At 43.8% G+C, this 11,610-nt stretch overlaps 1 protein-coding gene across 1 annotated transcript; it reads left to right on the top strand.

Moving 5' to 3' along the window:
* The first annotated feature begins 4,390 nt into the window (after positions 1 to 4,390).
* LOC138674396 (olfactory receptor 5AP2-like) lies at positions 4,391 to 5,581 on the top strand. Its single transcript, XM_069762246.1, has one exon. The coding sequence runs from the start codon at positions 4,391 to 4,393 to the stop codon at positions 5,354 to 5,356; it is 966 nt and encodes a 321-aa protein (XP_069618347.1). The 3' UTR covers positions 5,357 to 5,581.
* The last annotated feature ends 6,029 nt before the right edge of the window (positions 5,582 to 11,610 follow it).

The following is an 11,610-nucleotide window of genomic DNA, read 5'->3' as shown; positions in this document are numbered from 1 at the left end:
AAATTGAAATAAATAAATACATTTTTTTTATTTTATTATTTTCTCTAACTAAGGCGGTGATGAAGGGGGGTTGATTTACTATTTATAGTGGGTTTTTCTATCAGGTTTTTATGTTTGGCAGCCATCACACACTAAAAGACACTTTTTATGGCAAAAGATATTTTTTGCATAACCATATTATTGAGAGCTATAATTTTTCCATATTTTGGCCCACGGAGTCATGTGAGGTCTTGTTTTTTGTGGGACGCGTTGACGTTTTTATTGGTGCCATTTTCGGGCACGTGACTTTTTATCGCTTTTACTTCCAATTTTTGTGAGGCAGAATGACCAAAAACCAGCAATTCGTGAATTTCTTTGGGGGGGGGAGTTTTCCGAACATGTTCGGGTGGTCTCCGAGTATCTGGGGAGTGCACGTAGATTATGTTTGTGTCACCACAGCTGCATGATTTGCGGCTGTTAGACAACCTGAATACATGCAGGGATTGCCTGTTTGTTAGGGAATCCACACATTTATTTAGGCTGTCTAGCAGCTGCAAATCATACAGCTGCGGCGACACAAGCATAATCTACGAATACACTCAAGATACTTGGAGAACACCCGAACATGCTCAGAAATCTTGAGGAATGAGCACACTCGCTCATCACTAGTCCCAATCTCTCCCATCCTTGGAGACTACCTTTTTAAGCATGGATTGAAGGGTCTTATTAAAACTCTATAACAATCCGTTGGTTTGTGGTTGGTACACCGACGTGCATAGCTGTTTGATCCATAGCAGCTTACAAAGCTTCTTGGTCACTTTGGACATAAAAGGAGTCCCCTGATCTGTGAGGATCAACTTTGGTAGCCCAAGACAACAAAACATGACAAACAGCTCGCAGGTTATTATTTTTGCCAAGGTGTGACGGAGAGGTATCACCTCTGGGTGCCAAGTGGCATAGTCCACTATGACCAAAATATATGTTGATAGCCAAGGTCCGATTTCACTATAGACTCCACCAGATCCATTGCTCTCCACTCAAATCGTACCTCTATAATGGGTAGAGGCACCAATGGATTCCAGAAATGAGCAGTGGGTGTGGCAAGTTGGCACACGGGACATGACTCACAATACCTCTGGACCTCAGCATACATCACAGGTGAAAAAAAAGCTGCAGTATGCACTCCTGCACATTTTTGGCCCCCAATTGCCCTCCCAGCATGTGGGTGTGAGCCATTTCTAGCACTGCCTGTCAGTAGTATTGGGGCACTACCAGTTGGTCCACCACTTTATTCCGGATTTTATCAACCCTGTATAATAAATAACTCCTGGTTAATTGCCAGACGTGGAAACAATGTCTCCGCACCTGGTTGCTGAGCCACCCCATTTACCTTGATTACGCTTTCCCGTGCCCGGGTTACAGTGGGATCCTAGAGCTGAGCTTTGCCGAACTTACAGGGTGACACTTCCATCGGGGATCGGTGGGGTCTTCTCGACCTCTCTAGTCAAAGCCTCTAGGGGAAACCTATCGGGGTTATATTCTGTCCCTAGGTTGGCGACCCCTATGGCACGTATCTCCAACTCAGAATCTTTGGGTTCTGCACACGGAATAACATTTACCTTGGGAGGGTTAACCTTGGTCTCCCATAGGGATCAGAATAGGGGCAAGTCTCTTCCCAACACAGTCTCATATGGAAGGGTCATCACCACTCCCACTACATGTTTTATTTCTCCACATGGGGCACCTCCATGGTCGGGTACTCTCGGAGTTCCCCTTGTATGCACACCACCCCCACTTTCTGTCCATTGGGGTTGTCTCCAGCAACAAGGGACCCATGGACTAGAGTCACTAAGCTCCCTGAGTCCAAGAGATACTCCGTGTGGTACCTGTTGATGGGTACCTGGCACAGTTGGGGTTCACTGCCAGCAGTGCATGTGGTTGCGGTGCAGACAGGCTGGGTGTACATAGACATTTGGTGAGTATATCGGCAGTCCAGGGGTTCAGCTGTTAAGGGGCAGTTGGTAGCCACATGTCTGGACTCTTGGCACTGCCAACTTTTAATAGCTGATGCATGACTGAACCTTGGGGCTGATTGAGGGGAAATGGGTCTGTTGTCACTCTTGCGAAATACCCCCTTAGTATGGGCTCGGTCCTGATTGGCCAAAGTAGAGGGTCATGGACTTTTCCAAGGCTCCTGGCGGGCAGGGCCCTGACGTGACAGCTGAAGTGAAGCAGTGTCCCATATAAAGTCCTGAGTGGCCGTATACCGCTCAAACAGCCCAACCACCTTGTCCAGAGTGCCCGGGTCCCCTTGCTCCACCCAACACTTTATGGCTGCTGGCAGAGCCCTCACCAGCCGGTCGACCACCACCCTCTCTACCATCTGGCAAGGGATTAAGGTCTCAGGCTGGAGCCATTTTTTACCAGCTGCAGCAGGTCATGTGCCTGAGATCTGGAGGGACGAGACTCCACAAAAGACTATTGGAATACCTGTTGTGCACGTACATATGTGTTAACCTCCAGTCGGGCAAGGAACTCACCTTTCAGTTTCCCATAGTCCAGACTAAGGTCCAAGTAGGCTTTCTGGCCATCTCCCGTCAGGAAGGGGGCCACCAATTGAGGCCACTGGAAAAATACCAAGCTCTGCATTGCGCTCAAAGATGGTGAGGAATGCTTCCATGTCATCCTCAGGATCCATCTTCCTCAGCACTGACCAGACTTTGTACCATACCTCCAAACAGAACGTGAATGCTGGTGTGGACGTCTCCTTTAGAGCTGCGATGTGCTGCATCAACAGACTATTCTGCTGCTGTTGCTGATAGTCTTGCTGCCGCTGTGCCTGCTACCATTGCTTTTGTTGTTGCCGCTGTTCCTGCTGCCAATTCTCTTGTTGTTGCCACTGGAACTGCAGCTGCAGCTGCTGCTTGAATATTTCCTCCATCTTTCCAGTAGACTTGAAATGTAGCGTTGCAGGCTTAATTACTGACATGCAGGTTTTAGGTATGCCTCAGTTCCCACTGCCCACATTCTCCGACCATATGTAGTGCAGCGGGGTTGGTGCAGTGTGACAGGCAGTGACCACAGGAAAGTTCACAGCAAACGTATTTAATGTCCAAACAACTCACAAAATGAACAGCACACGGTATCCTCCAGATTGCAGCCGGGAATCAAGAGAGTCCGAATCCGAAACCGGTTACCATGGGCGACTGCACTACTGTGCTATGCCGAGGGCTTTTTAAATAAAATTTGTGGCCATGGGCCACTTTTAAGCCTTGGCCCGGAGATAGCGGATTGCCCCACTAGCATCCTGTAGTCTGCTCGAAAAATAAAAGCTCATGAGGTTTTCTTAAATTTGCCTTGGGCAAATAGCTTGCACAAGACCAAGCTTACTATTATTTTGCACTGCAATCACAGCTATGCCTGTGACTGCAATGCACTCCAACGACCTCAATACACCTCTGTACGCATCCTGGGGGACGCATATAAAGGCGTAAAGATGTTAACTGCATTGCATCTCCATATATTAAAATTCTATGTAATTGAAGGCCATGAACATTTGCAGACAGTGGTGGGAATGGTGGGCTCTGTCCCAAAGGTTAATCGAAGAACAATGAAACTTAAATATTATTTACTGCTTGTGAGTGTAGATAATGTCACAATGTCCTACTCCCATTATGTTACACATGAGTCCGAAGAGCTTGGAAAGGGGCAGATAGTTTGCTGTTGATAGAACTTTATGTGACTGGTGACAACCACAATGTCCTCCTCCCATCAGAACACCCGACGGTCCAAAGAGCTTGGATATGAAGAAATAGACATTCTCTTTGGTCATTTTCAGTCTATGCTGGTACTTCCAGCTCCAAATAGGCATATGATATGATGGCTCACATCTTGATGTAACAATGTGCACGCCATCTGAGGCCTAGTCAGCATCTCGGGCAACAGACATTGTGATCTTACAGCTTGCATCGCAACATGACAGCATGCACTGTGACGTCAGAAGCCTACTCAGGGCTGGACGTATTGGTTGAATGTAAAGAAGGCCGGATGGGGCAGAGGACACAGCTGTGAGCGGCAGCTGTGGTGAAACAGGTGAGTGATATGAGATGTAAATTGTGTTCACCAGAATCTTTAAAACCATACAAGGTGTTTACGTTAAACAGACCATAGTGATTTCTCGTCACCAGTCCGTTTAACAATGTAGAAAGAAAGGAAATCTGGAAGCTCTTCATTTTAAGGACCCAACCTAGATGTAGCAATGTGGCAGGGTTGTCAAATCATGGGCTATTCTTTTTCAATATCTTCGGATACAGGCATAATTTTCTACATGTTTCACAGCAATTATGGAATTTTATAGCTCTTGTGACTTCTTAATATTTGTACGTATCTTTCACTACAGAAGCTGGAATCCATGGACTTCCTTAACAGGACACAAGTTAGCATGTTTGTCTTCACTGGACTGACCGATAATGAGACTCTTGCACCATTTCTCTTTGTTTTCTTCTCACTTGTTTATGTCATGGCTATAGTAGGTAACATGGGCATCATAGCTCTGGTCTATAACATCTCCAGACTCCACTCACCCATGTACTACTTCTTGAGTTTCCTCTCTTTGATTGACATCTTCTATTCCTCCATCATTACTCCAAAGCTGATTTTTGATCTTCTCTTTGAGAAGAAGGTCATCTCATTTAATGGTTGTGCTCTACAGTTCTTTTTCTACGCAGCTCTAGGAGGAAGTGAAAATTTCCTTCTCTCCACCATGTCCTATGACCGCTATGTTGCCATCTGCCAGCCGCTCCATTATATGTGTATAATGACTAGGAGGAAATGTCTACATCTTGTTTCTGTTGCCTTCTCCATAGGTTTCTTACAATCATCGATACAGACCAGTTGTACGTTTAATCTTGATTTTTGTGGATCAAACCTTATTGACCACTTCTACTGTGACATCCCACCACTTCTCAAGCTTTCATGCTCTGACACTTTCCATTGTAACATGGTCACAGTATACATCGTAGGTATAGGCACTATTATCCCATTTCTGACGATCATCTTTTCATATGTGCTCATAATTTCTTCAATTTTAAGCATGACCTCTGCAGAGGGCAGGAAGAAAGCCTTCAGCACGTGCTCCTCACATCTCATGTGCGCCTCAGTCTTTTATGTAACACTTTTCATCAACTACTTACGTCCTCCTTCCAGTGTCTTTACGAGCCAAGACAAGGTGGTTGCAGTCTTCTACGCAGTGGTGACCCCACTGCTTAATCCACTAGTATACACGCTGAGGAACCAGGAGATAATAAGAGCCATAGAGAAAGCTATGCGTAATCCTGCTTCAGTAGACAGGGTTTCTTTGAGAATTGGACATAGGTAGGTTGGGGACTATATTTACTGATTGAAAATAACATGGTAATACTTGGAGTGGGATTTGTAGACTGGCACCAGCCCGGACCTCACACCGAGGTATTGGATACAAATATACTTCACAACTAGTTTGGTGACTGATATGGAAGTTTCCTTGGGAAACCAAGTTTCCAGACTGTCCATTTAATGTCTGGGTCCTGTTATTTAGCGGAGAGATATTATATTAATCATGAAAAATGGGAAACAAAGGCTTCAATGTAGGAAGAAGACAAAATCAGATCCATATCTGGTAGAAACGCTCTTTGAAAAATACAAGTGTTCATAGGGTAATTGAAGACATGGAAAGAGGTTGATGGTTTCGAATTGAAGATCTTGTTAATAGTGGGAAGATATTAGAGACATTTCTGAGCATAAACCAAATCATAGTTCAAAAACTCATAAACCGATAATAAGCCGCATTCAAGTATCATCAATGTCATAAACTAGTTGAAAGTAGAGATGAGCGGATTTTTTGAAATTCAAATTTGTCAACTTTGCCAAATTTTCCCCCAAAATTCGATACACGGCAAATAAATTCCTGCAAATCTCAAAACTGGAATGCTTGTGATCAGTGATGAGCGAGTGTACTCGTTGCTCGGGTTTTCCAGAGCACGGTCGGGTGGTCTCCGAGTATTTATGACTGCAGATTTGCGGAGATTTAGTTTTCCTCGCAGCAGCTGGATGATTTGCGACTGTTAGACAGTTTGATTACATGTGGGAATTCTCTAGCAACCAGGCAACCCCCACATGTACTCAGGCTGGGTAGTAGCTGTAAATAATCTCTGAACATAAGAAGAAAAACGTGTGAATGCTCCAGCTCCTTAATATTCGAAAAGTCTTTATTGATCCATATAAAATTTAAAAATGGAAAGAAGAATCCTTGCGTACAATGAATATGAACAGGTAGGATGACAGCTTAAAGCGACGCGTTTCCATCTAAAGAGATCTTAATCAAGCCATGAATCTCTTTAGATCGAAACGCGTCACTTTAAGCTGTCATCCTACCTGTTCACATTCATTGTACGCAAGGATTCTTCTTTCCATTTTTAACCCCGTAACCCCCAAGGGTGGTTTGCACGTTAATGACCGGGCCAATTTTTACAATTCTGACCACTGTCCCTTTATGAGGTTATAACTCTGGAACGCTTCAACAGATCCCAGTGATTCTGACACTGTTTTCTCATGACATATTGTACTTCATGATAGTGGTAAAAATTCTTTGATAGTACCTGCGTTTATTTGTGAAAAAAATGGAAATTTGGCAAAAATTATGAACATTTCGCAATTTTCCAACTTTGAATTTTTATGCAATTAAATCACAGAGATATGTCACACAAAATACTTAATAAGTAACATTTCTCACATGTCTACTTTACATCAGCACAATATTGGAACCAAAATTTTTTTTGTTAGGGAGTTATAAGGGTTAAATTTGACCAGCAATTTCTTATTTTTACAACACCATTTTTTTTTAGGGACCACATCTCATTTGAAGTCATTTTGAGGGGTCTATATGATAGAAAATACCCAAGTGTGACACCATTCTAAAAACTGCACCCCTCATGGAGCTCAAAACCATATTCAAGAAGTCTATTAACCCTTCTGGTGCTTCACAGGAATTTTTGGAATGTTTACATAAAAATGAACATTTAACTTTTTTTCACAAAAAATTTAATTCAGCTCCAATTTGTTTTATTTTACCAAGGGTAACAGGACCCCAAAAGTTGTTGTACAATTTGTCCTGAGTGCACCGATACCCCATATGTGGGGGTAAACCACTGTTTGGGCGCATGACAGAGCTCGGAAGCGAAGGAGCACCGTTTGACTTTTCAATGCAAAATTGACTGGAATCGAGATGGGACACCATAATGCATTTGGAGAGCCCCTGATGTGCCTAAACATTGAAACCCCCCACAAGTGACACCATTTTGGAAAGTAGACCCCCTAAGGAACTTATCTAGAGGTGTGGTGAGCAATTTGACCCACCAAGTGCTTCACAGAAGTTTATAATGCAGAACCGTAAAAATAAAAAATCATTTTTTCACAAAAATTATCTTTTCGCCCCCAATGTTTTATTTTCCCAAGGGTAAGAGAAGAAATTGGACCCCAAAAGTTGTTGTACAATTTGTCCTGAGTATGCTGATACCCTATTTGTGGGGGTAAACCACTGTTTGGGCACATGGGAGAGCTCGGAAGGGAAGGAGCGCCGTTTGACTTTTCAATGCAAAATTGACAGGAATTGAGATGGGACGCAATGTTGCGTTTGGAGAGCCACTGATGTGCCTAAATATTGAAACCCCCCACAAGTGACACCATTTTGGAAAGTAGACCCCCTAAGGAACTTATCTAGAGGTGTGGTGAGCACTTTGACCCACCAAGTGCTTCATAGAAGTTTATAATGCAGAACAGTAAAAATAAAAAATCATTTTTCACAAAAATTATCTTTTTGCCCCCAATGTTTTATTTTCCCAAGGGTAAGAGAAGAAATTGGACCCCAAAAGTTGTTGTACAATTTGTCCTGAGTACGCTGATACCCCATATGTGGGGGTAAACCACTGTTTGGGCGCATGGGAGAGCTCGGAAGGGAAGGAGCGCCGTTTGACTTTTCAATGCAAAATTGACAGGAATTGAGATGGGACGCCATGTTGCGTTTAGAGAGCCACTGATGTGCCTAAACATTGAAACCCCCCACAAGTGACACCATTTTGGAAAGTAGACCCCCTAAGGAACTTATCTAGAGGTGTGGTGAGCACTTTGACCCACCAAGTGCTTCACAGAAGTTTATAATGCAGAACAGTAAAAATAAAAAATCATTTTTCACAAAAATTATCTTTTTGCCCCCAATGTTTTATTTTCCCAAGGGTAAGAGAAGAAATTGGACCCCAAAGTTGTTGTACAATTTGTCCTGAGTATGCTGATACCCCATATGTGGGGGTAAACCACTGTTTGGGCGCATGGGAGAGCTCGGAAGGGAAGGAGCGCCGTTTGACTTTTCAATGCAAAATTGACAGGAATTGAGATGGGACGCCATGTTGCGTTTAGAGAGCCACTGATGTGCCTAAACATTGAAACCACCCACAAGTGACACCATTTTGGAAAGTAGACCCCCTAAGGAACTTATCTAGATGTGTTTTGAGCGCTTTGACCCACCAAGGGCTTCACAGAAGCTTATAATGCAGAGCCGTAAAAATAAAACAAACATTTTTTCCCACAAAAATTATTTTTTTAGCCCCCAGTTTTGAATTTTCCCGAGGGTAACAGGAGAAATTGGACCCCAAAATTTGTTGCCCAATTTGTCCTGAGTGCGATTATACACAATATGTGGGGGGAACCACTGTTTGGGCACATGGGAGGGCTCGGAAGGGAAGGAGCACCATTTGGAATGCAGACTTAGATGGAATGGTCTGCAGGTGTCACATTGCGTATGCAGAGCCCCTAATGTACCTAAACAGTAGAAACCCCACAAAAGTGACATCATTTTGGAAAGTAGACCCCCTAAGGAACTTATCTAGATGTGTGGTGAGCACTTTGACCCACCAAGAGCTTCACAGAAGTTTATAATGCAGAGCTGTAAAAATAAAACAAAACTTTTTTCCCACAAAAATATTTTTTAGCCCCCAGTTTTGTATTTTCCCTAGGGTAAAAGGAGAAATTGGACCTCAAAATTTGTTGTCTAATTTGTCCTGAGTGCGCTGATACCCCATAAGTGGGGGGAACCACTGTTTGGGCGCATGGGAGGGTTCGGAAGGGAAGGAGCTCCATTTGGAATGCAGACTTAGATGGAATGGTCTGCAGGTGTCACAATGCGTATGCAGAGCCCCTAATGTACCTAAACAGTAGAAACCCCCCACAAGTGACCCCATATTGGAAACTAGACCCCCCAGAGAACTCATCTAGATGTGTTGTGAGAACTTTTAACCCCCAAGTGTTTCACTACAGTTTATAACGCAGAGCCGTGAAAATAAAAAATCTTTTTTTCTTTCCCACAAAAATTATTTTTTAGCCCCCAGTTTTGTATTTTCCCAAGGGTAACAGGAGAAATTGGACCCCAACAGTTGTTGTCCTATTTGTCCTGAGTACGCTGATACCCCATATGTTGGGGTAAACCCCTGTTTGGGCACACGGGAGAGCTCAGAAGGGAAGGAGCACTGTTTTACTTTTTCAACGCAGAATTGGCTGGAATTGAGATCGGACGCCATGTCGTGTTTGGAGAGCCCCTGATGTGCCTAAACAGTGGAAACCCCCCAATTATAACTGAAACCCTAATCCAAACCTACCCCTAACCCTAATTCCAACGGTAACCCTAACCACACCTCTAACCCTGACACACCCCTAACCCTAATCCCAACCCTGTTCCCAACTGTAAATGTAATCTAAACCCTAACCCTAACTTTAGCCCCAACCCTAACTGTAGCCCCAACCCTAACCCTAACCCTAGCCCTAACCCTAACCCTAGCCCTAACCCTAGCCCTAACCCTAGCCCTAATCCTAGCCCTAGTCCTAAACCTAACCCTAACCCTTGCCCTAGCCCTAACCCTAGCCCTAGCCCTAACCCTAACCCTAGCCCTAACCCTAACCCTAACCCTAGCCCTAACCCTAGCCCTAACCCTAACCCTAGCCCTAATGGGAAAATGGAAATAAAAACATTTTTTTAATTTTTCCCTAACTAAGGGGGTGATGAAGGGGGGTTTGATTTACTTTTATAGCAAGTTTTTTAGCGGATTTTTATGATTGGCAGCCGTCACACACTGAAAGACGCTTTTTATTGCAAAAATTATTTTTTGCGTTACCACATTTTGAGAGCTATAATTTTTCCATATTTTGGTCCACAGAGTCATGTGAGGTCTTGTTTTTTGCGGGACGAGTTGACGTTTTTATTGGTAACATTTTCGGGCCCGTGAATTTTTAGTCGCTTTTTATTCTGATTTTTGTGAGGCAGAATGACCAAAAACCAGCTATTCATGAATTTCTTTTGGGGGAGGCGTTTATACCGTTCCGCGTTTGGTAAAATTGATAAAGCAGTTTTATTCTTCGGGTCAGTACGATTACAGCGATGCCTCATTATATACTTTTTTATGTTTTGGCGCTTTTATACGATAAAAAAATAATTATTTTTGCATCGTTTTATTCTCAGGACTATAACTATTTTATTTTTTTGCTGATGATGCTGTATGGCGGCTCGTTTTTTGCGGGACAAGATGTCGTTTTCAGTGGTACCATGGTTATTTATATCTGTCTTTTTGATCGCGTGTTATTCCACTTTTTGTTCAGCGGTATGATAATAAAGCGTTGTTTTTTGCCTCATTTTTTTTTTCTTCATACGGTGTTTACTGAAGGGGTTAACTAGTGGGCCAGTTTTATAGGTCGGGTCGTTACGGACGCGGCGATACTAAATATGTGTACTTTTATTGTTTTTTTTTTATTTAGATGAAGAAATGTATTTATGGGAATAATATATTTTTTTTTCATTATTTAGGAATATTCTTTTTTATTTTTTTTTACACATTTGGAAAAAATTTTTTTTACTGTTTTATTTTGTCCCGGGGGGACATCACAGATCGATGATATAACAGTTTGCACAGCACTCTGTCAGATCACCGATCTGACTTACAGCAGTGCAGGCTTCGCAGTGCCTGCTCTGAGCAGGCTTCTGTGAAGCCACCTCCCTCCCTGCAGGACCCGGATCCGCAGCCATCTTGGATCCGGGGCTGGAGCAGACAGGGAGGTGAGGAGACCCTTTCAGCAAAGCGATCACATCGCGTTGCTGCGGGGGGCTCAGGGAAGCCCGCAGGGAGCCCCCTCCCTGCGCGATGCTTCCCTGTACCGCCGGCACATCGCGATCATCTTTGATCGCGGTATGCCGGGGGTTAATATGCCGGGGGCGGTCCGTGACCGCTCCTGGAACATAGTGCCGGATGTCAGCTGCGATAGGCAGCTGACACCCGGCCGCGATCGGCGGCGCACCCCCCGTGAGCGCTGCCGATCGCATATGACGTAGTATCCCATCGGTGGTCATAGGGGTCCACCCCACCTCAACGGGATAGTACGTCTAATGTCAGAAAGGGGCTAAATGTTATATGGATCAATAAAGAATTTTTTGAATTTTAAGGAGCTGGAGCATTCACATGTTTTTCTTCTTATCTTCTGTTGCTTCACGTCTGGGTCAAGACAAAGTTTCCGTGCTCCTGTGGTCTGTCGGTGAGCTGGATAGCGCTCTTGTAGCCT

The sequence above is a fragment of the Ranitomeya imitator genome, chromosome 4 (genome assembly GCF_032444005.1).
Source record: "Ranitomeya imitator isolate aRanImi1 chromosome 4, aRanImi1.pri, whole genome shotgun sequence".
In the NCBI taxonomy this organism is placed as follows: Eukaryota; Metazoa; Chordata; class Amphibia; order Anura; family Dendrobatidae; genus Ranitomeya; species Ranitomeya imitator.
Note: the sequence above shows the minus strand (reverse complement) of the source record. Positions and strands in the feature narration are given on the sequence as shown.

What these genes read in the sequence shown, in the direction of transcription:
- LOC138674396 (XM_069762246.1), top strand. Translation starts at nt 4,391, where the DNA reads ATGGACTTCCTTAACAGGACACAAGTTAGCATGTTTGTCTTCACTGGA.